We start from the raw sequence: 25,954 nt of genomic DNA, 5'->3' as shown, positions 1-25,954 counted from the left end.
TGGTGAGGCCATTATTGAAAAAGGCATCTCTGGATCCCACCACTTTGGATAATTATCAGCCAGTCTCTAACATTCCATTCTTAGGTAAGGTTCTGGAGCAAGTAGTGGCCTCTCCACTCAAGGGGTTTCTGAATGAAACAGATTATCTAGATCCATTTCAATCTGACTTCAGATCTGGTTATGATACAGAGACAGCTTTGGTCATCTTGGTCGATGACTACACAGGGAACTGGGCGGGGAACTGGACCCTGTTGGTTCTGCTGGATTTTTTGGCAGATTTCGATACCATCGACCATGGTATCCTTCTAAGCTGCCTCTCTGAGATGGGACTTGGGAACACTGTTTTGCAGTGGTTCCAGTTTTTGTTGGACAAGCGAACTCAAAGGGTGTTGGAGGACTCCTGTTTGACTCCTTGGCTGTTGGCCTGTGGGGTCCCTCATTCTGTTCTGTCCCCATGTTATTTCACAGCTATATGAAATCCCTGGGAGAGGTCATCTAGAGATTTGGGGTCTTGTGTCACCAGTTTGTGGATGACATCCAACTCTGTCTCTCTTTTTCATCTGACTCCAAGGAAGCTGTCTCTGTGCTGAACCAGTGTCTGCTGTCAGTAATGGACTGGATGAGGGCAAACAAATTGAAACTTAACCCAGACAAGATAGAGGTGCTCCTGTTCAGTCATAAGGCAGATCAGGGAATAGGGACTTTACCTGTGTTGGATGGGGTCACACTCCCTCTGAAATCTCAGGCTTTCATCCTGGGTGTGCTCCTGGACTCAACTCTGAGCCTGGATGTCCAGGTTTCAGCAGTAGCCAGAAGTGCATTCACACAGTTAAAACTAGTGTGCCAGCTGTGCCTGTTTTTTGAGATGTCAGATCTGGCTACAGTGACACATACCTTGATTATGTCCTGCTTAGATTACTGTAACTCACTCTTTGTGGGACTGCCTTTGGAAACTGTCTGGAAACTCCAAGCGGCTGAAAAATGCTGCAGCTAGGATGCTGATTGGGGCTGGTTACAGGGAGCATATAACTCCCTTGCTGAAACAGCTTTACTGGTTACTGGTTCATTTCTGGGCACGATTCAAAGTGCTGGTCATGACCTGTAAAGTCCTATACAGTTTAGATCCAGACTTTTTGAGAAACCGCTTCTCTCTGTATGAACCTTCTAGCTCCCTAAGATCTTCAAGAAAAGCCTTTCTCTCAGTCCCACCAAGATCACAGGCTTGCTTGGTGAGGACATGGGACAGAACTTTCTCGGTGGCTGCTCCGACCTTCTGGAACTCCCTTCCTTGGGAGGCTAGGCTGGCCCACTCTCTGCTTGCCTTTCGCCGGGAGGTAAAAACGTTTTTATGCCGACAGGTATATATAATTCATAGCAGGGTGGTTTTTATGGAGCATGTGGGTTTCAGTTACATTTTTAATTTTTGTATATTTTTATGTGATTTTATATTGTGCGCAGATGTTTTTAATTGTTCTGAATTTTACTAACATTTTAAATGTTTTGTCTGTGAGCCTCCTTGGGTTCCTCCGGCAAGAAAGACGGCATACAAATGAAATGAATAAATAAATACAAATACAAATGCAAAATAAGGACTGAGAGACTGATCCAATCAGCTGTTTTTCACAACTGCATGGAGATTGGAATCCCATTCTGTAAACATTGTTTCATCCATTGGGCCACCCTGGATAACCTTTTTGATATTTTGTGTTACTGATATTTTGTGATACTTCCATTGGGCCACCTTGGATAACCTTTTTGATATTTTGTGTTACTGATATTTTGTGATACTTCCATTGGGCCACCTTGGATAACCTTTTTGATATTTTGTGAGTCCTGAATAAACAAGTCTTATCCAGGTATTCACCCATTGCTTTCACTTTGAAAAAATTACAGAGATCTAATTGAATGAACATGTGAAATTATCAGATGGAGTGTGGCAAAAGGAAGAGTGCTAGAAAGTTGGTAGTGGCTTTTTGATTGTAGCACTTGATATTAATTTTTAGAGTTTCCAGTGACTGTAGATATATTAATTTGAAGCTACATATGCATGATCATGGTTAGGTATTAGCAGTATGTACAGAAGCAGATTCTCCTTTTTTCTCCATGAGAGGATCATGTTGAGAGGAGTGAAAGATTAAAAAAAAATCTGAGTAGAGCAATCCATTTCTTTAAAGAAAAACCTTATATCCACTTAACCTTTTCCCTTAAAAAAGGTTGTTTCCTGTATTTTAAAATGAAGTTCATTGTTAAACATAATGTCTAAGGAAATGTCTGTGTAAATACAAAATGTGAACACTGGATTTAAAACTCTTAATTTCTGTTTGCTGTACTGTATTATGTATGCTGATGTTATGGCCTAAATCACGCTTTAGAAATGTATATAAAATGATCAGAATCCTTGTAAATGTAATCACTGTGATAAAATAAATAAAAATTGTTTATTTTGAAGACTCTTGTAGAAGTTACTGTATTTGGCCCTTACATAGAGGGCACCATTTCTTTGAGGCACTTGTAGTATTGTCTTACCGTTGAACATTCTGAAATGTCTTTGCACCTTGTTTTATTACTTGCAAAAGATGGTACATCGCCAGTTGAATCTGATGAAGGAGCATCTGCATCACTTTTGTCATGTAAGTAAATTGTCATCCTGATCTCTTTCTTGTGGTTTGCTTTTTTTGGGCAGGGCATTTCTTCTAATATTTCAAATAGTTGCTAATTGTAAATGTTTGCTGCTGTTTTCTCTTTTGCCAAGACTTTGTACTTCTATTTATGACAATTATTAGTGGGTTAATCATTGCTTAGGTACCTATGTTTTACTCGCTTATTGTTTTCCAATGCTGGTATTTTTATTGATATTTTCTATTTTTATGTTATAAGCTGTCACGACTAATGCATGAGTAACTAATTACAACTGGCTGTTTCTTTGTACAACTGGGTGTTCTTCTGTCTCACCATTATTCAAAAAATAGCCATTGGAGCTTTATATCCTCAAATGCATTTGCTCTTTAGTGGTGTTATAGCGGTGTGATTGCTTGTATAGAAGCAGAGCATGTGGTATAGATACAGCATTTCAGATAGGCTTGGTGAGAATATAAAGAGGTGACATTTTTTGTTAGACTCACAGAATTCTTTTTCTGGTTAGATTGAACTAGGCAAAGGAGACATTCATGTATTTTAGAAATTACAAGGTGAGAAGCTAGACTTTGCAGTTTGCCACAAGATAGATAAAGGAAATCATGAGTTCTGGGTTACATACTTTGTCACATTATACATTTATAATAGGACAATGCCAAATGCTAGTAATTCTTTGTGGTGTGTGCAAAAGTAATACTTTCAGAGGCAGTGCTGCAAAAAAATGCATGAAAATCTCTACCCCTTTCTGATTGTCTATCAGTGAGAGTGTGTTTGTTTTTATATGTTGGTTTGCAGCCATTGTTTCCCCAACCTATTGCTGATTCAACTGCATGGTACATGTGTGTGTGTGCGCATGTGAGAGACAAACTTCATTCTGCTTTACTGCAGGATTCCCAATTTTCAGGATCTTTGTAGTGGGCACAGTGACTTACTGATGGTATGGAAACAATTAAATTTGGCTACATGCTGTCATTGTTGAAGTGAAATAAAACTAATTTAGAGTGAAGGAAGTGACTCCTGGACCACTTGCATGGGTGTTACTAGGCAATAAAGAAAATGAAGATGAACCAAATCTACTTAAAGGGTGAGCTTCTTGAGTAGGTGAACACTTTGGATCCTTTTATAGAAATCTTCAAAAGATTGCTGAGAGGTAATAAACAAAATGATAGTGATATACCTATCCCCTCTGCCTCCATCTCAAGTTTAATTCTGTTGCTCTTGCCTCTTGGGAACTGGAATAGGAAAAAGACAGCCAAACAATTAGTTTCAATGAAAATGGCAACACAGCAATACACTTTAAGGGCTGACAACTCCCAGCCTACCAGCACAAACAGACCACGTGAATATCAGCTGCCGCCTCCTCCACTGTGAATCCCCTCTCTCCTTTTCTTTCCCTTTCCTGATTTTTTTTTCATGAGACAAGGACAGAAAAAGGCATGCATGACTAAAAGACTCCGATTCCTGATTCACTTTTGCTCCCATCACTTTGCCATTCCCGTGAGCTTTTTCATTTCTCCAAAAGGGAAAAGGAATGACAATAGAATGAACATGTTCTCTTTTCCAGTAATTTTCAAGGTCTTTTTGCTTTCTTCTCCTGAGCTACTTTCATAGATTGGTCAAGGGGAAGACAGTTCACTGCATTTGTGGAGACTGCAGTTTTTCTTTGGTAAGAATGGAGAAAGGGAAGGAATGGAAACAAACAGAAAGGGAAGGGTAAAGCCAGTAGGGAAGCAAAGCTCATCTGTTGCACTGTAATCCATCTTTATGGTTACTTCTTAGTGGGCTCCCACTATACTAATACTTGCTAATCCTTGATCACTTTTTCAGGTGCTAAAAGCAGTTCATTGGTGTAAGATGTAGCAATATTATAAGGTTGACTAATATCACCTGTTGGTATGATGGGCTTGAAAAGTAATTATTTAATGTTAAAAAGAATAAATTGATAGATTAATTCACTGCTACTAACACCAATAATATTGGTTAATTGTTATTACTTTGCAGAATCAAGCACATGACTTATAGAAAATAGGATGGGATTGTCACCACTGATTTAATGGAGCATATTTTGTTATTAGTTCCTTCAAAAGTGGACTTTTTGTCATTTTAAAGTTGTTGTTCCTGTTGTTAACTGCTCTCAAGTCAAGCTTGGCAACCCTGTGGATGACACATCTCTAAGCCTCCCTACCCTCCACTGCTCTGTTTAGGTCTTGTAAATTCAGACCTGTAATTTTGCTAATTGGGTCTAGTCATCTGGCATGCAGTCTTCTTTTTCTACTGCCTTCTACCTTTCATAATACAATTGGTGACTGGTGGTACTTCAAATCTTCAGCTTGGAAAAAGTTATCCAAAAACTTGAGTTCTCATTTTATATCTATTCAGTTACTTTGTCACTGAACTGCATCTTTCTTGTCTTCTTTCCACCCTCCCTGACAACATGTACACTGTTCATTCATTCCCCCTCCAAATACCTTGCTGGTTAAGGAATGGTGTGTTTATTTCACCTAAATAGGCTGGCCCAGCTCCATCAGGGCTAGCCTGAAGAAGAAGAGCCCTCCCTCCGGTCCATCTGCCTTGGTCCAGGCCTCCGAGGGAGAGAAGAATGCTGGACCTGATCCCCTCCCCATTCCCTTCTCCTTTTGTGTCGTGTCTTTTTAGATTGTAAGCCTGAGGGCAGGGAACCGTCTATTATCCTCTCTGTTGTAAGCCGCCTGGATTCCCAGTGATTGGGTGGCATATAAATAAATCCTATTATTATTATTATTATTATTATTATTATTATTATTATTATTGGACACTGATCTCCTGCAAGTGCAGCAATAACTGTCTGGATACAAAGATCAGTTTGTGACTCAGGGGTGGAGAATGCCTAATTAGAAATGTTTTGAGTAAACATATTCAGAACACTTTTTCTGCAGATGTTCATTTTTCTGAACATCTCTGCTCTACTCCCGATCAAGAATTGTGGTTTACAAAAATCAGTGGCAGAGCATGTTTTGCATGCAGGAGTCAGTGGCATTTATGATTTAAAAGAACAAATTTTTAATCAGGCCACTATTCTGTGTTTAAGTACTTCCAGGCTAAATTTTCACTCATTTAATTTGTTATCTTGCTTTACATGATACACATGAAATGTTTACAGAAAAGATTCAGGAATCAAAATAGCCCAGGAACTAGTGAATACATGATGGTTAAAGCAACTGAAAACATCTACTCTAACAGTTTGACCTTGCTAGTTGCAGCCCTAAAAACTTCAGATTTATCTCTTTTCTCATCCATGAATAATGGACTTGTTAGTAATGGATGCAGCAATCCCATATCTACTTACCTGGCAGTAAATTTCACTGAATTCAGTGGGACTCTCAATTTGCACAGATTTAGCTAGCTGGATCAGTAAGTCACAAAGGACTTGGTAAGTTATCATTGATCAGTAAGTTACTGATGGAGGTCATCTTAAATAATAGTATATTAAACCAGAAAATAAAATGTTTAGAGTAGAATTAAATTAGAAGGGTATTGAAATGACTCATAAAACCCTTACCAGACAACTTCCAACAATAGGCCACTATGGTATATGGAGGGTGTATCAGCCTTGAGGCCTAAAGGGACTGACATTCTGCAAGGACCCTGGCTACCTGAGGCCCTCTTGCTGAGCAAATAGATCCCCCTATTCTGTTACTCCATATCAGGCAAGGCCTGTACCATTTTCTTGTTTCTTTAGAACAAGGCAGTCTACATAGAGTCATGTGATGCATTTCTTCTGATCATAATCCTTCTTCTCTTGGGGCTTTTCTGTCTTACTAAATTTGGCAGTAAGGACCTCCAGTCAGAAATACATTCCATCATTTATTGAGCATTAATCTGGAAATCTGTGGAGTTCAGCCATGCTGGGTGAAATTTTCCAAGTTCTGGATAATTGTCCATATATAGTCAGCCCTTCTCATACATGGATTTTTTATACACGGATTCAAGCATCCACAGTTTGAAAATGTTCAAAAAAAGTATAAATTTCAAATATCAAACCTTGCTTTTCCATTTTTATAAGGGACACGATTTTGCTATGTCATTATATTTAATGGGACTTGAGTATACACGGATTTTGTTATACATGGGGGATCTTGGAACCAAATCCCAGCATATAACAAGGGTCTACTGTATTTAAGATAGGATTGTGACTGATGCTGAGAGATGGCAGCTTAGTAAATGTGCCCAGAGGTTCATGGTTAAAAGAGATGTGAGCAGGGGTGTTCTGGATTCTCATAGGTGGTTTTCTTAACCTTGACTGTGCACAAGCAAGAAGATCCTGATTATTTGTTTACTCTGACTGACATCCTGTTCAGTAATTTTAAATTTATAAATTACTTACAGCATCATAAATATTGCAGTTCATGTTCATAACTCTGGCACCATTGCAGAAACCGCCTTAATGCCCCTTCCCCTGAATCATAGAAGATAGGCAGAAGATAGGCAGGTGCACCAACCTAAGGGGTTTTGAGGGTATGGAGAGCAGGATATTCAATGATGCATCCAGTGTTTTCCTGCCATGTGACAAGCAGTTGTGACAGGACTTTGCAGAGGTCACTTTGGATGCTGCTTTTCATACCTTTCTGTCCCCTCTGCTTTTTTCTTTGACCACCGCATCACAGCATCAGGTATTTATAGAAAGGAGGGCTGGTGTGCAAAAGGTCAATCAACCCCCCTTTTCTAGGAATGATCTTCCTTGCCTCCGGCAAATTTCATATGCCCTCATGTTGCTTTGGTCAGTGTTTAGGGAACCCATGAGTGGTCTGAGAGCCCTGGTCTGCCTTTTGGCCTTGTGAATATTAGTGAGCTAGGTAATGAAGATTTCAATCACTTCATTACAGTGATCATTTTGTGCTGCTTTGTATGTTTTCTAAATGATTGAAAAGGGACTAGAGGAAATAGTTCTGTGCTCCTTTTTGTCTCCTCCTATCCTTCCAAGCTCTTTAGATCATTCAGAAGGAAGCCCTCTAAACCCCGTGAGATAAGCTTAAAAGTGAATTGGAAAGTATGTTAGCATGGATAAAACATGGATATTTGGCAGCTGAATTATGATTGCTAGTAAAATGGCTAGTGTGCACTGTATTTAGTCACATGACAATCAAGGGGTAGTTTTTTTTTTTTTTTGCAAGAAGGCTATAAATTTCACAGCAAACTATTTTACCTCCTTTTATTTGTCCTTTCAGTAGTGCTACTATGCACAATTCTCTTGCCCTGTGATTATTTATTTGCATATTTTTATTTCTTTGCAATATTAAATCAGAATTAACATCTTCCAATTCCTTTCAGGCTTGTGTGCTCATAGATGAGATTTGCAGTGCATAGACACAACTCTGATTAATATGGGAAGAAAATTTGTTGCTCATAGGTTTTCTGTGCAGCATGTACTTCTAAACTAAGGACTGGTGGTTAATGGGGCATTAGATGTTGACACTGCTCCTCACACCATTGAAAGGCCACCACTGTTGTCATAGCATGAGGCAAAGCACATTGCATGGTTTTGTATGTTGGCATGTTTGTATTGGGCAAACATGAACTGGATCACTGACAAGACAGAACAAAGTAATTTTAGGCAGTGGTTTGTCATAGTGGTCATAACATATTACTTTGTTGGTACAATTTTACATTCTAAAGACTTGAACTTGGGCCTTTTGTGCTTCATTGTAAAGCAGAAAAAGGGATGCAAACAGCATTTAAAGAATGGACTTGGATTCTCTCAAGTGAAAAAAAAATGTGTAGCAGTAATTTCATGGGGTTAACTGTCTAAAAAGCGAAGAGACAGACAGGAGTAGTGAGTCCATGTAGTGGGAGAAAGGTGGGATATAACTGAATAAAAGAAAAAGAAGTGTAATTTAAAACCCAAGAACATACTGTACACTGAATAATCATTTTATTCCCATCCCCTCTAATTCAGTACATTTGCATAGGATTACCATATCTATAATACTCTGCTTTACAAAATGCCAATTATATATTTTCATATTTTTGGTAGTGCGGATCCGTAAGCATAGAGTGGCAAAAGGCAAAGGAACTTCTCCATCCAGAAAGGCAAAGGAAGTAAAAGAAAAAAAGGAGGTACCAGTCACGAGACATAAAAAAGTAGATGAGAAAAAGAAGAAAGAAGAGAAGTTCAAAGAAGACAGTTCACAACGAAAGCCTGAGAAGAGTAGCAGTGTTGCGGATCTTCCTTATACTGGAAACTATAGTTTCATTTAAATACTGTTACTTTGTCCTGGTATAATTTGATTTGGGAAATGTTATATGAAAAATAGATAAAAACTGATAACTAGAAGATGAAACTGAAGCAATCGTATGTAGGTGTCGAAATCTACTTACTGTGGTTATAAAGGGATGCCAGGTAATTCTATTCATAGTAGTGAAATGCTCATCTTCCCAAAGTGAATCTGATAGTTATGAAACCAAAGCTTTTCATATTTTTTTTAAAAAAATAAGAATGCATAAACAGTTCACCAGGTATAGCCTTGGGATTCTGTGGTGGGTCTCCTGAAGATGCAGTACAGAATTGTAAAGCTCCTCTTGTTTTTCAACCACTGTCTTGTCTTTCTAGATCTTCAACTTCAGGCATGAACTTCTTACATATAAATCAGATAGCATGTTCTTGGTATGCTACTTGGGGCCAAAACAGATGGGCCCGAAAAAGTGGACTGTGGCTGCTCCGGCACGATGTGCCCCAATTTGGGCCATTGCGATAGTTTTGAACCAGACCGGCAAAAGGAGCTGTACTTTACCATTCTTTTTTAGCCTGGTTCTTTGTAAAAGATACGGCCTCAGTGCAGTTTCTGGCTGCGCTTGGGGCATGTGTCATGTAAATGCTGTGCCTGAATGCGGCCAGAAACCAGCTTACTTGGCTCATCTGTTTCGAACCTCAGTCACCACAACAATATAGACTTTGCTTGCCAACTGCTGATACTCTTTCTCTCTCTTTTTTGGGGCTCCCAAGTTGCCCATCCATGATTTTGAATACCGTATGGAGATGTAGCCATTTTCTTCATTGATAGTAGATATGAACAGAAAGTGGGTAGAAGAGACTCTTCCTATAGATTTGGTAGGAATATAAACAGATCTGATCTAATAAGATCCTAGACACATTCAGTTCCTAGCCTTTAATCCTGTGAGCTTTTATTGACTTCAGGATCAAATCCTTGGGATATGAAGTATCAGGATGGAAGATTCTGTGGCTAAAGTTCTTTTCTAATATGAGAAATCTAACTCGAGTTGGAAAACACTGGGCAGTATTATTGGCTGAAACCATTGTTTTCAAAAGTGGACTCAACATGTATTGCATCTCAACAAATGTACAGTATATTGCTGACTTTTGTAGTTTCACAACCTACTGCTCTCAGTGGGGCTTGGCGAAGGATGGGCTCAGAATGTGTCTGTTTCTGTTTGCAGCTGAGTGTGAAACAAAGCCAGGCCAGAATTTCTGGGCCACAAGCCAGCAGAGAGTTGTCATGCTTAAGGCTGCTGATTGTGGTCCCAGGAGTATAGCACTGGACTGGACAAGCCAGTTGTTTAATATGTTTTGTGTTTTATAATGCAGTAGATTTTAAATGTTACAAAATAAAATCTATATATTTTTCTGAAACAATATATTTTTGTTCCTTATTTTAGCAGTGGTTATAAATTGAAGCCTACAATTTGAAATCTACTCCAAAGTATGCCCTATTGACTTTAACTGGGATTACACTCAGATAAGTTTGTGTAGCAACTTAAAGAAATATTATTCCATGTGAAATTGTGTCATAAAGCATTTCCCTAAAGCTGCCCTTTCATGTGTGTCTGTGTGCATGCACACACTTCCCTGCCTCCCCCCTCCCCAAATCTGGAAGTGAACTTCTGGTCGCTTCTGGTTTCAATGGAAAAAATGACCAAACCCCCCCCCCCCCCTTCCAGTTTTGAGGCAGTGTAGCATGTAGCAGATTGCAGAGGAGAGGGACAAAACTGTTTTCTAGATTGGTTGCCCACTCCGGATATTCCTATGTTATTTCATAGATCCCTTACTGGCTCATTTGCCTGGTCTTCAGTTATAGAAATAGAAACAGTGCTTCACAAGGAAAGTCTCCCATTTGGCATTCCTGATAGAAACATACACATTTAGATGGGCCTCACATCTGGAAATTCTGTGGCCTTGATTTCTTCAACCCTGAGCACAGCAAAGATCTGTTACCTTTTGTCACAAGCAGTGGGCTAGTGAATACTTGTTCTCTGAACAATGTCAACTATCTGGACTCTGTTTGCTGGAGCCTCTTCCTGCCCTATTCAACAGGTGGTTCAGATTGGGACAACTGCTTTATCACGCAAAGTGCAGAACCAAGCTACTGGATGGATGTACTACCTCTGCCTCTGGACTCTTCTGTGCTCCTGGAAAAAGCCAGTAAGGGATCTATGTTGTTGGATGGGATATTACAGTCCATTGTAGTCTTCACTGAAACAAGTGTAGGAACTTTTGCAGTGAGCACTTTTCATCCAAAATTGCTGTTCCCTTCATTTGTAAGATAATTTAGCATACTTTATTAACTTCATTCCTAACTTGACTTGGAACTGATAACTGATTGGAATGTGGCAACTTCTTTCTCCTTTATCTCTGTATACTAAAACTATTAACTATGTCAGAGCACCATGAAAGCTCTTAACCATGTGCTAGCCCATCCATGCGTGGCTGCTGCTTGGCTCATAGTACTCAATTTTCAACTGTGAAACAAAGCCAGCCCAGAATATTTGGGCCACAAGCCAGCAGAGAGTTGTCATGCTTAAGGCTGCTGTTTGTGGTACTTAAGAGTCCTGCATGCACATAGGCTGGCAGAGGCACAAAACTTCTATGAAACATCACTATGCATGCATATTAGTGTCCATCAACTTTAAATCAGCCCATTATGATAACATTCTTCTAGCAGAGGGAGCTACAAAAACATATTTTTAGGTACCACAAACTGTTTCCCACAGGGCCTCCTGACCACTTATAGAAAATGGAAGTTTTTGTATCATATGTAAAAAAGATGCTAAGTGACTCATCAATGCCTCCCAAGTTTTAGCATTAAGGTTGTGATTCTAAATAAAGTTTTAAAGACTATGATTAATTAGACATAGACATACTTGTCAACATAGTGTTTTTGAGGCACAGCCAGTACCTATTGAATGGTTGTGCTGATTCTGGCTAGGGCATATATTTTGGCACACCAAATCAAATAACTTCTCCATGATATTATTATTATATGAAGGCTGGTACGTACTTTAATATTTCCAATGGAAGCCTGGTGAAACTATATAAAAGCAGATGAAATCAAACAATATCTTGTTGCAAGTGGCAGCCACATAGATTTAAGTCTCCAGCCTTTTTTTATTTATACAAGGATTCAAAGAACATAGTTCAACAGTGCAAGATAGTTACAAGTACCTTGGTAACCAAAAGAAATATATAAATGGCCAAGTGTGCCCATAAGTAAGATAAATCTTAGCTTTTCAGACAGAACTGCACATTGTTGTTGTTTCTCTTTTTAAAGCCAAGGTGCGTTCTAAATATATTTGTACTTTAAATCCCTAACAAGCCCACCAGAAAACAACAGGTTGTTTGTCAATTGTAAAGGATAAATATTAGTGCTCTTAAAGCCTCTATTAACCCTTGCCCTTGGCTGAAATAGATATTATGGCACAAAAAGAATATGCTGTACTTCCATGATTCTGGTTTCTGGTTGAGAGTTATGCATGGGGCCCCGGTGTTACATTTGTTTGTCCAATTATTAAATCTGCCAATATACATATACACCATGGCTTTGTGCTTTTAAACCTTGAAACACAACTCTACCATCTTGAAGACAACTTTTTTTTAAAAAAAGAACTTAAAGATTTCTGATCCCATGAGCATGAGATATAGCTCCTATCAATGCACTTAGACTCAAACTACATCTGACAGCAACAGAGGTGTTTAAGTCTGGGTCTTCCCTATTGTGTATAAAGAGGATTGGGTTGTCAGATTTTTTACAACAAAAGGAGCCTCTGGGCACATGGAACTAAGCCTGCCTCCTGCCCAGGACTGTCAGCTTTTTGATTTGGGAATCTAGTTGGAAGAAATGTGTTTACAGAGCTTGGAAAGGTTTGGATTTTTTGGACCACTGCCCCCATACTCTCTTAGCTCAGCATTGCCAGTGGCCTTACTTCCTGCATAATTCTGTAATCTATGGTCCAGGAAAGTAACTTTTTGAAGCTCTGTATATCAAAGGGAGAAACAAGGTGAAAATAAGTGGAAAATCATGTGTCCTTATCTATATACTGTTTTTGCTCTAACAATTTGACCATCCCAAAACAGAAAACACTCTTCTGTGTTTAGATTTGATTTTGGCAGGCTTTTAAACTGACAGATTGATAGTGTTACATTTATAGTTGGAATCTTACATAGAGCCCTGAATGATGTGAGTTTACAGCTGTCCAGCAGGTTGGCAGGACATTTTCATTAATGTGAAATGAAATTATAGTTGTATTTTTTCCTCCCACATTGTGTATAACCATTGACTTCTCTAAATAAAAGGCCATATATGCAACACTATTTGACTGTGGCACTTCACTTTTCTGGTATTTGAGCTTACATTCAAAGGAGGCAGGGTGTTCGCTTTTCATGCCTAGAATCGTAGAGTTGGAAGAGACCACAAAGGCCATCCAGTCCAACCCCCTGCCATGCAGGAAATCACAATCAAAGCATCCCTGACAGATGGCCATCCAGCCTCTGCTTGAAGACCTCCAACGAAGGAGACTCCACTACACTCCAAGGAAGTGTGTTCCACTGTCGAACAGCCCTCACTGTCAGGAAGTTCCTCCTAATGTTGAGGTGGAATCTTTTTTCCTGCAGTTTGCATCCATTGCTCCGGGTCCTAGTCTCTGGAGCAGCAGAAAACAAGCTTGCTCCCTCCTCAATATGACATCCCTTTAAATATTTGAACAGGGCTATCATATTACCTCTTAACCTTTTCTCCAGGCTAAACATCCCCAGCTCCCTGAGTCGTTCCTCATAGGGCAAGGTTTCCAGACCTTTCATCATTTTAATCACCCTCCTTTGGATACGCTCCAGTTTCTCAATGTCCTTTTTGAATTGTGGTGCCCAGAACTGGACACAATATTCCAGGTGGGGCCTGACCAGAGCAGAATATAGTGGCACTATGACTTCCCTTGATCTAGACACTATACTTCTATTGATGCAGCCTAAAATCCCATTGGCCTTGTTAGCTGCTGCATCGCACTGTTGACTCATGTTCAACTTATGGTCTACTTGGACTCCTAGATCCCTTTCACACGTAGTTTCATTCAGCCAGGTGTCCTCCAATCAGCCTCATTTGTATTGGGAATTATTTTAAGAATGGTGTAACTGCAACCAAAAATAACTACAGTGGGTATTACACATTTGCTGGGTTTAGGGATACAGCACCACCGTGAAAGTAGAAAAACCACAAATAATAAACACTATTTTTTTTATCTGAGAGAACACCTCTCTAGAAATCTCTAGGTCCTCCAGATCAACTCTGGGGTCAACATCTTCTAGAAGTTGACTTTAGAATCATGCTGGAGGATCCACCGATGCCTAGAGAAGTGTTTTCTCTAGTAATTTCTAGATTCTCCAGTAAAACTATGGTCAACATCTGTTAGAGTTGTGCTGGAGGAACATAGAGATTCCTTGAGAGAACATATTAATCAAATCTGCAAATAATCAAATCTGCAAAATTAAAAGTTACAAATGTGGAGAACTAACTGCAGATTGACTAGATCGATAAGAAAAGTAGATAGGGCGTGGTTCTACTCACAAGGGATTGAAAATAATGTGTGCAAAGCAGGTGCAGTTTGGAATAAAGAAATCATGATGGAACTGAACTTTGATATGATGTCTTCAAAACTCAACCAATGCTACTGGCAATCTCCATAGTGATTGGAGAGACTAGGAAACTAATTTTCTCTGTGCTGCATAGAACTCAGGTGGAACCAGGAATGGGAAGGATGGCTGAATTCATTTGCTTGGTTACTGTTTCATCATTTCTAATGCCATGGTACTTGACATGTTCCCCTTACTTGTAACTGAGTATGCATTTTTGGATGCTGTTTGTTAAGAAACACAACATTTGTCTTTGATGCAAGACACACAGTAAAAATGTCTCAACATTTGTGCAAAGCCTATATTATTTTTTTAAAATAAAAAAGTATACTTTCACACACCTCCTGCTCCCCAAAAGGAAAGTGGTAATGTGATGCAAACTGAATTAACAGCAAAGTCCACATCAAGAGCTTTCAATTGTTCAGTCAAATCAACAGGATTATCTTGATATAATAAGTATTTTTGAAAAAAGAAAATATGCTTATGGCTGTAGGTCTAGTAAGCGAAACTGCCCCAACAGAGAAATATGTCATCTGTATATTTTTATGTAGATCTGTGGTTGGACTGCCTTTCTTCCTCAACCTCATTTTAGCCAAACAGGTATCAGACAACATACCTGGCAACTATTATTAAAAAGAAAATCAGGTGAAGGAATGAGGTTGTACTACAAAATGGTTCTAGACAACATAGAATTAACTTTGCTAGAGGAAGTAAAAAAGGGTAGCATGTTTGATTATGCAAAATATGGCTTTGGTCTACTTGATGTCCATCAAGATAATTGATGGGGAATAGGCAGGACCAGCAGTAACTTGAAAATCTGATATTACATCCAAATACATTTTCCAGGGATGTTTGTTAGAACCTAACTGTTCCCTGGGTTGTTCAATTATCATTCTTAGACTTTGATAACACAAGTAATAATACACAAAACCTCACAATTTATCCTTTGGTAAAAGGTGACTGTTGTCCCTGTTAATAACAGGAAGATGTTCAGCCTCAGACTGAAAGAGAGCTTTCTCAACAGTCTCCCATGCATAATTCTGTCACAAATGTTGCATATTACAACTCTGTATTGCATTTTACCAATTTGATTGCTATTTTCAAAACCACACAAAACCAAAGTCTCATTCCAATTTACTCAGATGTAAGAGAAATATTAAGTGGTTTCAGTTACTAGTGTTAGCAGACAAAAATGTTCACAAATTAAAACACTCACTCCACTCCAAGATAATGAATCCCTTTGCTAACTGGAATTGTACAGAATATGTACTCCTACATCAAAGTAAAGGAGAGACTCTTTGCCACTTTGCTTAATGGAAAATTATGAACTGACCCCCTGTTATAGACCTCTGAAAATCTTGAAATTGAAAAGGTGTATTGTTCCAAACATAAGTAGCACAGTCTTGGCCACAGTTAAATAATACGAAATAACTTGCATAATTTATTGCAGTCAATAAAAATGGTAAGCCTTGAGGGTCATTTGCTTCCCCCTCCCTCCTCTAAACCTTTCTGTCAAGATCTTTTGTATCCCCTTGGGTGCCTCTTTGTGGCAAATTAATGACTTTCTTTCCTTTTTCTTCATAATGAGGTACAGAAAAAAGGGCCCAGCATTTGGGGGGAAAAAAAAGACCAGCTCTAGCACTGCCAGGTTATCACAAACAATCAAGAACTTTTTATCTATCTCATTTTGCCAAGATGAATTAAATATGTCCACATTTTTGGCAAATTTGAGACCTCCACCACCACAGTCTCTTTTGTGGCTGCATAAACAAGTTATCGCCACAGGTGCTGCCTTGCAACCACAGCCAGACTAAGTAATAAAAGAAAGGAAGAAGGCAAAAGTATGCTGCTACTGCTGCTGCTGCTGCTTCCCCCGACGCCTTGTCCAGATTGTTTAGGCATAGCGTGTACCTCTGGCAGCCTGGTGCTGATTGTCTTGGACAGTCTTTTGCTGCATACATCATCAGGACAACCATCGCCACTTCCAGAGCCACTGATGTCATCACCTGTTGAAGAGGGAGTTCAGATAAGGGCTGCTGACATTAAAAGCTTAATCTGTGTTAGCTCATGATGTCTGTGGCATTCCTTGGTGCATATTGCAATAGCACATGATGCCATAATGCCGAATGAAGGAACGAAGAAGTGGGTATGCAGGGCTCTACCTGATGATGGGACTACCTCGCTGCATGCCTTGCTCCCAGTGTCACCCACAGTCAACCAGTCAGAAGAAGGCTGTGGAAGAAGGGCTTCAGCAGTGGAAAAGGGGGAAGGGCCAAATCTGCTTGGCTACATCTTGTTAGTGACATATACAAGTCCTAAGTCCACCTTATGTTTACATGTCTATTTTTTGGTCATTGTTGTGGGTAGTATTCTCCTCCCTCTGCAGTGTCCAAAGGTCCTCCAGCACATTCCCTGTCACAGTGATAACCATCCCCACCAGTCTTTCTTTGGTGGAGAGATAGAAGGGTGGGTTGGGGAAGTGTCTGGCTTCTATGTTCCCATAGTTAGATACAGGCCAATAACATAATCCTGAGACCTCTGGAGGACCACAGCACATCACCCAGGAAGATGACCTTGGTCTTCTATCCCTGCTGCTCTCCAGCAGCAACTGAATGGTCTGGGGGTGCTATCACAGTGCATTACCAGAGGTGACATGTGCTGTAATGTAGTTCCACATGGGGAACACTTAATGCTATGCTCGATAATGTAGGATCTTAGCCATTTTCTGCAAACCTGTTTAAAGCTCTTCTTATTCTACCATTGGTTATGGAAGGGCTTGAATTTGCAGTCTTGACAACCACCAAAGAGTAGAAAAAGGAACGAGACAGCATATTTTAGATTAAATAATCTGTAAAAAGTATCACTTTCTGCTCCAGGAGTGGGCACAGTGCAGCCCTATATGAGGCTGTTTTTGCAACGCTTGACCTTACCAAACTCCACAGGCTACTGTTTCTCTGTTGGGAAAAAAGGGAACTGCCTCTCCTGGAAGCCTCAAGGAATGACAATTCCTCTTTTAAATAGAGTGCAGAAGGACTGGTTTATAATGCTAGTGATTCAAAATCTGCACCAGGGGTATAGCTTTGTGGGCAAAATGAGGGCATTGTCTCCCAAAATAAGAATTTTGTTCCCCATATAAATTTTCCTTCATTCCCCAAATTTTTAGCGTTGCAGAAAGTAAGAAAAAAAAAGTAAAAATAAAATAAAATAAAGTAAAGTAAATAAAGTAAAAGTAAATGAAAGTAAAACAAGTAACAGTAAAATAAAATAAAAAATATTTAAAAAATAAGGAAATAAGAAAACTGTCCACACGTGGTACTCTTTGCCATGTTTACATTCACTTGGTAAATTTGCTTGTTCCTTTTCCTTGGAAGCCTGAACTCCAGTTCTGAATACTCCATTGAAGTTTTTAAGCAATGGCACTGCTAGAAATTTGGGAACTGAAGGAAAAGGGGATTTTTTTTGGGGGGGGGAGGGCAGAATTCTTATGGAGGGGAATTCCTTAAGCTTGCCTCCCTGTGGCTACATTGTTGACTGCACTGGCTATCAGTCCATTTCAGAGACCAAAGTGCTGGTTTTAAGGTTTCTATTTTCAACATGTTACATTTTAACTCGTAACTGTTTTAACTTTTTGAATTGTTTAATTATTTTTTAAATTTTATATTTATAGATTTTAATGGTTTTGTACTGTTATTAAATTGTATTGCATTACATTTGCTGTTTACTGCCTTGAGCCCTGTATTGGAAGAAAGGTGGGATATAAGATCATCATCATCCTTTAAAGCTTGGAACCAAGATACCTGTAGGAGCCCCCCATATTTAGTTCCCTGAACCCCAAGGCTCCTCCGCTGAATGCCTCCCCCAAATGGGGCAAGGAGGGTCCTACAAAAGTTGGGCATTTTCAAAGGTGGGCCTCCTATGTGTGCAATTCCCTCCACAAAGTGGCTTGTTTGATGCCTATGTTACACTTTTTTTAAAAAAAAAAAAGTGCCAGGTAAACCATTTCCATTCTCCCAGGTATTTGAACCATTGTTTTAATACTTCTGCACCTTTGTGTTTTCTATCCTGCTGGTTTCCCTTTGGTTTTATAAACACCAGAATACTACAGACCTCTTTCTTTCAGCTGTGGGTCATGTTAAGTTGTGCCACCTTGGCAGCACCACACTGATTCATCTTTTTAGCACTGTACTTACTTGTATCTTGGAAATCAACATCATTCCCATTGTATGCATTACGCAGTCGACTTGTCATAATCTTTAACTGCATGATTTGCTGGCGAATAGTCATGTCTGGTTTGGTGACATCTACATCCACCTCTGGGTTGTTGATCTGACTGGCTAGGCCATCTCCCATCACATCTGGAAGATATCTGTAAAGAGAATGTGCGTTCATTGTTCTTAGTGTGCACCTTCAAGTTGTTTCTGACATAGGGTCACCATATGTATCCATTGCCAAATAGGGATTCAAACCCTGGGCTCTAGAGTTGTAGTTCAATGCTCAAACCATTGCACCACACAGGCTTTCACACAGTTAGGCATTAACTGTGGTCAGCTTGACATACTTCCCTGGTTTGCATCCTCTTTCCTCTCTCCCTCTGGGATGACCATAAGGAGATAGGAAGCACTCACTCTTGCTTTTAATCCAAGAGATGGACAACTGTGACCATACTACAGATTTTTATGGAATGCAACTCTCACCATTGGCTCTGCTGGCTAAATTAATGGGAAATGCAAACAATACATTTATACATAGGCCAGAGTGTCACAAACACCCATCCGTGCTTTAACTTAACCTACTGTAGTTTCATGTTATATCAGAATGAGGGAAGGGAACTCCAGTTAATTTAAGTCAGAGGCAAGATACCATACAGGTTCTAGGAGCCACACCTGCCCGATATGCTACCCTCCCAGACCCATGTGAGCTACACCTACCCTTTTTCTTGCTGGTCAAATGGTTATATTTATAAATAAGATAAGAGAGCTTTTGGGCTCCAAAAGAGTCTGCTCTCCCATAGCCTTAAAATGGAGAAGTGTGGCTCCTAGAGGCTTCTGGAAACATAACCTTCCATTTCAGGGCCACTGTTTTTGGGGAGAGGCATTGGAGGTCTTGGAAAGGTCTTGGGCCACACAAATCCTATATCTGGTTTAAACTATAGTTTCTTCAAAGAAGCCAGCATCAAACCTTTGTTTTAAAAAGAAGTATAACTGGGAGACAGTGAGCTGTGTGTGCCATACCTTCCAAGCTAGCCTGCTGGCTTGTCACCAAAGCTGATATAAGATCTAATTACCCGTCTGGCTGAGAGAGGGGTAAAAAACTAACATATTCCTATGGCTACCCTCCCAAGTAATAATTACATTAAAACTGGATCTATGTCCTGGTACACACTGGCGGTGAAACGCCACCCCTCTTTGCTGTGAATTGTTGCCGCAGCAACCAAACCGTGGGGCAACAATGTGCAGTAAAAAAGAAGCGACCTAGAGAAGCTTCTTTTTTGCAGTGAAGCAAGCAGGAAGCCATGATGCCACTCCCTGCCAGTGACGTCTGGTCACTGTACACCAGCGTCATCGTCATGGCGGCCCCCGTGTGGAATGATGCCGCCGTCCATACAGACTAGGGTTCCGGAGCGTGCAGTTGCTGCGCACTCTGGAACCCTAGAATCGGCGCTGCCACATCGCTTCCTGCCCTTGTGTAACGGGCCTTTGAGACAAAAAACCCCCATACTTTTTGGTTATGAAAACATTTTTGTGCCTATCATCCTGTTAGTGACATATGCAAGTGTAAATCTGCCTTATTCTTGTGTATCTATTATTTTGGTCCTTGAAGAAGTTGGTGTTCTCTTCCTCCCTATGCAATCTCCAAAGCCCCTTCATGCCATTGTGCTGCAAAAACCGCTCTCATGGCCATTCCACTGCTGGTGTAAAAGGGAGGGGGGGGTTGTCCTCCTATCCAAACAAAGATTGATGACATTATCTGCTGAAGCCTGCAGAGAACCCCAAAGGACCTTGGTTGAAGACATCCTTGGACTGTCTCTGGCTACAGGTACAAAGCCAGTTGCTTCTCCAATGAACCCCTGCTTTTCTCCAGCAATGAATAGTCATGGGAGGGGCGTCACAATGCAATGGTGTGTCCTGGGGTGGTGACAGGGGAGCCATAATGAAGGTCCATATATGAAAACCTTAAACTACACATGACCATATAAGATCCTAGATGTGTCAGTCTAAACGTGGATGAAAATGTATTCGAATTAGATAAAAACATTCATTCTCTCTTTACTGACAGTGCCTTTTTCTTATCCTTTTTCATTATGGAATATCACCTTTCCAGGCTCCAAAATGTAATGGTGTATGAGGGCATTTAATACATGCCAAACAGATAACCTTTCTTCACATGGTTACTGCTTCACATGTTAATCATTCCTACCTGCCTTTGGTCATCCCATTCCAGCACCTGTCTTCGTTCACAGACCCAGATGAGATTTTTTCATTGCAAAGTGTGATTGGAAGTGATACCCAGAAGTCTCTGATCTCCCTCAGCTTCCCTTTGGCATCCGAAACCTGCCAAAAAAAAAAAGTTTAATTAAAGATCAAGGGAGCATTGAATGTGGCAGCCTTGGTCTTAATCTAGATGACACAAACCAAAATTCTAGGGCAGCTGTTATTCCAGTAAAAAGGATATACAGGCCTGTGATGCCTGAATGCTTATCAGTTATAGTACAGAATAGGAATCATTTTACCAAACCTGCTGGATAGTGGGAAAGCTATCCAAACTACATTTCCCAAAGTTCTTCTAAGAAAAAACTAAGAGGGATAAGGACAGAGGCATCTATAATCCCTGATTTGGGAGCAGAAGGGCTGGGGGCTTGGCAGGGCTGAGGGCTTATTTTGCCTCTAGAAGGCAAAATAATGAAACAGATTATCATACATTTGCCATGTCATGAGATGACATGACTCATTAGAAAAGACAATGGCCAAAATCCTGTTGGGCAGTTACAAATGTGTATCCTAGAGTTATGTACTCATGACTGTTTTGTATTCACGATCCCTGTGTAGCCCCCTAGCTTGGGGGATACATAGGGACTGTGAAAGTCGTACACTCATCACTTACCAGGCAGCAGCTGCTGTGATCAATGTTTTCTATTTCCCTGTTGACCGAGAAGCAGCTGGTTAATGGTTTACTTCCTTTTTGCACAAGCGATCTCTGGCATGAGAGGGAAATGTGAAAGGAACTTGTTTCTGTCTGTTGCACCAGGCAGGAGGTGGGAACATCAGTTAGCTGCTTCCTGATTGACAGGGTGCTGCCAGGTAACTACATTGCTTACACATTCATAACTCCCACCAGGATTCTGGCTAATAATGCTTGTTAAAGTAGTAGGCATTAGGCATTATAGGTAAAAAGACTCAACCAAGGAAGCCACAGGCCTGACTTTGCAATACCTGACTGGGGCCATTCATAACTGGGTGTCTTGGAGGTATTTCATTTATAGCATCACCATAAGTCAAAGCCAACAGCAATTAACAACAGCTAGTAAACTAATCTTCTGCTTTCTAGAGGGGCAGCCATGACAGTGTGGTGTAGCAAAAAGAAAGAAGAATCCCGTGTCACTCTGAGGACTAAGAAATCTATTTTGGCATAAAGATTTGAGTAGTATGCCTTCTAATAAAGTGCACTGTAGTCCACAAAAGGTTATGCCATTATATATTCATTACTCTTTAAAAAGATGAGTGATGGGAAAAATGAGTTTGGCCTGTGCAGCGGACAAGTTGAATAACTTATGAATAATCATGCATAAGGATCATCCAAGCCATCATATTTCCCATCACTATTTATGGATGTGAGAGCTGGACAGTGAAAAAAGCCAATAGGAAGAAAATAAATTCATCTGAAATGTGGTGCTGGAGAAGACTACTAAGAATACCATGGACAGTCAAGAAAGCAAACCAATGGCTTCTAGAACAGATCAGGCCTGAACTCTATCTGGAAGTCAATATGACTAAATTGAGGCTGTTGAACTTTGGCCATATCATGAGGGAAATAAATGAATCATTAGAAAAGACAATGACACAGAAAGGTGGAAGGTGGTAGAAAGAGAGGAAGACAACATGCCAAATGATTAGACTCAATCAGTGAAGACACAGGTTGGGCCTGCAGAATCTGAGCAGAGAGGTTGAGAACAGTGGGTCTTGGAGATATCTAATCCACAGGGTCGCCATGAGCTGAGGCCGACTCGAGGGTACCTAACAACAACAAAATATCATTAAGGGTTTTTGTGCCATTAGGCTTTTTCACACTGATGATGGTTGGTATTTTAAATTCTGTCAGATTATGTCAAGGTTTATATAGTTTTTAATAAATGTTAATATGTAATGTTTTTATTTTTTAATTGTTTATTTTTTAAACTTTATATTTATGGAGATTATTGCATAGGCTTTTATCTCATTTTCCCAACAGGATAAACGTGCATTTAATTTTAAAGATGGGTCTTACTGCATTCACCTGTCTCAGACCAGGCTTATCCCATGGCTTTTCAAGGACGAGATTTTCCCATGCTTGAAAAGCCATGTGATAAGCCCAGGTTGCAGATCAGTTGCAGACAAACTGCAGATGGGTGATGCAGTAAGACCCATTTTTAAAGTTAAATGTGTGTTTATCTCGCCGGGAAAAGGATGCAATAATCTCACTATATTCTATGCTGATAAGGACTTATCTGGAATACTGTGCTTTCTGGCTCACCCCAGCAGGCATTCTTTCTCCTCTCCCTCTCCCAGTGATTTGGGGGCCTCAGAGAAGGAGGCTGGGGGTCTGCTGCTGCTGGTGGTCCCTTGCAAAGAGGGAGACCCAAAGATGGGTGGAAGCAGGGAAAGCACACCTGGTCTGTCGGTCCTTTTCTCTTTTCCCCTTGAAGGCAAAGCTGGGGAAAGGCTCCTACAGGCGAGGCACTCTGAGGAGGAGTAGGGGCAGCTGAAGCACAGTCCTTCCAGGGTGGCTTCCAGTCCCTTTCCTGTAGGTATCTGGGACCAGGGCCCGGACCAGGGGAGAATCCTGCCTCCCTTTCTCCAGCTGCTGGATCCTTTTCTTCCTCACCTCATATTTTTTCCAAAAGAAGCACCAGTTTGAAAAGAGCGATTTTTTTTGCATTTGTTTTGCTTCAACATGAGTCAGACCAATGACAGTCAAGTCTGAAACTGTTTCCAGTGGGAACAAGGGACACAGAAAGTGATCAGCAAATTGCTTTAAATCATAGTGGGAAAGGGCCCCTAGTTTCTTACTTCCATCAGCCATGAAGTTCACTTGATGCCCTTGGGCCAGCTGCTAGCATGCATCTCAGTCCATTGTACAAGTTTGCTGTGAGGAGAAGATAATGAGGGCCACCTTGGTCTGTGCTCCTTGGTTAAAGGATAGGATCAAAATCCACTAAATAAATACTGCAGTTGATTGTTAAAGCATTGACACTCGCAGCAGACTCAACAAGCTTTCTTAACAATGAACCACACAAATTGGCCTAAAAATATTTGAAGACTGACATTGCATACTCACAAGTTTCTCTGAGCTAAGCTGTGAAGGTTTGTCTTCACTGACATATTTCCCCCGTTTCTTTTTATCTTCAATGTTGGAAGCTTTGGGGTTGATTTTAGGATTTCCGCAGCCTTGAAAGGTCTGAGGGAAAAGCAAAACAAGTTTCTCTACTACATCAGAGCAGTACAATAGTTTCCAGTGCTTGAAAATTTTACACTTTGGTATTACCACTGACTGATTCCCCAGTCAGAATTATGGGACTTGTAATCCAAGAAAGTAGTATTTCCAAGCTCTTGTATTTTCTCCATTCAGCATATTTCTCTCCAACTTTTTATTTATTCTGTCTCACCCACTCAGCACTGTTGAATTGCTAGACATCTCATATTGCTTTAAAAATATAGGGGCTCCTTTATTTCAAGTCAGACCAGTGGTCCATCTACTTTAGTACATCTCCAGGGTTCTAGTTTTCCCCAGCTTTACTGGTGTTGTTGGGATTGAACAGGGGAAATTTTACATGTAAAGAATGTGCTCTGCACTGATCTATGGCTTTCGTCAAATCAAATACATGTACTGCCACTCTACAAATCCAGTCTCCATTAAGCTGAAATTCAGCCAATGATCTGAGAAGTCCAGTGTGGGACAGTACTTCTGAGTCTTCTGTTCTACCAGATGAGTTACTGAAAAGATAATAATCTGGTCCAAATAATTTTTATCCCTTACTTTAAAAATTATAAAAAAGATATAAGAACAAGTCTTGTAATGTCCTTAGACCAGGGTTTGTCAATCAGGGCTCCCTGAAATCTTAGGGTTCCACAAGGGATCATGATTGGGAAAAAAATAACAACAACACCTTTTTGTAGATACAGTGGTTGGAATCTTGTATGGTCTTTATGTAAACATATGTACCAAAGTTATGGCACTACACACTGTTTTCCAGTGCAACTCCCCAATCCTCACTTATCAGGCAGTAGCTGCTGCAACTGATACAGGTATGTTCCCTTGTTGCTCAGAAAATTGCTGCCTGCCATTTGTACCCCTTCTTCAGATGCATTTCGTGGAGTGGAAGCGAGGCACAGATATATGTATGCCACTGTGAGGATCTCAGTTCAAATTACAAATCCATTGTGTATGGATGAATTGATATCCTCACATACCAATGGCATATATATGTCTGTGCCTTACTTCCACGCCACTAAATGCATCTGAAGAAGTAGACTGAAGTCTACAAAAGCTCATGCTTCCAACTTCTTTCTTTCAGTTAGTTTCAAAGATGCTACAAGATCTCACTACATAAAATATTCTGGTACTTGCTTTTTTGAAGAAGCATGGTTTCAGCTTTTTCACTGTAGCACACTTATTTATAGTTTATTATAGTGGTTATTACAATGCAGTTCTTCCAAGGGTATAAAGAACATGCAAGAACAATGAAAAATATCTTCTGGGAGGTAGGGAATAATTCACTCCCTTGCGCTCTCTCTCTCAATTGATGGCTCTGTTTCTACTTTGTATTAACACTGTATTTTGTGGGTTACTGTTGTATTCTCTCTCTCTCTTCCACTTCTCTCTCCCTCCTAACCTATCAATAACTTATCTACTTGCCAGTCAATTCCTGATTCACTCTCCATCAGCATCTGTTAGTTACAGTAGGAGTGACAGGAAAAACAGCTGGGCTTCAGAACACAAATTATTCTGTTGTTACCATCAGCCTCAGTTGTACAAGGAGCTGCACAGTTTTAGGAATCATGCTGGAGTAAACCCCCTCTGTGCAGTGCTAAAGTGTCACATTCTGCTCAGAACTGCCACTGTGAAAATCTTCAGAAATGAAGGGAGGGAAACAGGTGGAATTCTTAGAAGTTGTCACAGTTCCAACATTAGAAGGGAGCCTGGTACTGGAAAAAGATGTACAAATAAAAGATGATG

The 25,954-nt window shown here is 40.2% G+C and overlaps 2 protein-coding genes across 4 annotated transcripts in view; one reads left to right on the top strand and one right to left on the bottom strand.

Moving 5' to 3' along the window:
• ANKMY1 (ankyrin repeat and MYND domain containing 1) overlaps positions 1-10,247 on the top strand; it is a 65,796-nt gene extending 55,549 nt beyond the window's left edge. For all 3 annotated transcript variants that reach the window (XM_089509290.1, XM_089509289.1, XM_089509287.1), the window contains one exon: positions 8,645-10,247. In XM_089509290.1, coding sequence (XP_089365416.1) covers positions 8,645-8,868 — 224 coding nt within the window. In that variant the 3' untranslated portion in view covers positions 8,869-10,247. The remainder of the gene's footprint in view (positions 1-8,644) is intronic.
• Positions 10,248-10,560: 313 nt separating this feature from the next.
• The window catches only part of GPC1 (glypican 1), a 272,169-nt gene continuing 256,775 nt past the window's right edge, over positions 10,561-25,954 (bottom strand). The window contains exons 6-9 of the mRNA XM_089509286.1: positions 24,056-24,175; positions 20,942-21,075; positions 18,715-18,890; positions 10,561-16,530 (exon numbers count right to left, since the gene is read on the bottom strand). Of these exons, the coding sequence (XP_089365412.1) occupies positions 16,298-16,530; positions 18,715-18,890; positions 20,942-21,075; positions 24,056-24,175 (663 nt within the window). The 3' untranslated portion in view covers positions 10,561-16,297. The remainder of the gene's footprint in view (positions 16,531-18,714; positions 18,891-20,941; positions 21,076-24,055; positions 24,176-25,954) is intronic.

Source organism: Sceloporus occidentalis, unplaced genomic scaffold (assembly GCF_023333645.1).
Source record: "Sceloporus occidentalis isolate IW3139 unplaced genomic scaffold, rSceOcc1.0.p SCAF_2, whole genome shotgun sequence".
Taxonomy (NCBI): domain Eukaryota; kingdom Metazoa; phylum Chordata; class Lepidosauria; order Squamata; family Phrynosomatidae; genus Sceloporus; species Sceloporus occidentalis.
Note: the sequence above shows the minus strand (reverse complement) of the source record. Positions and strands in the feature narration are given on the sequence as shown.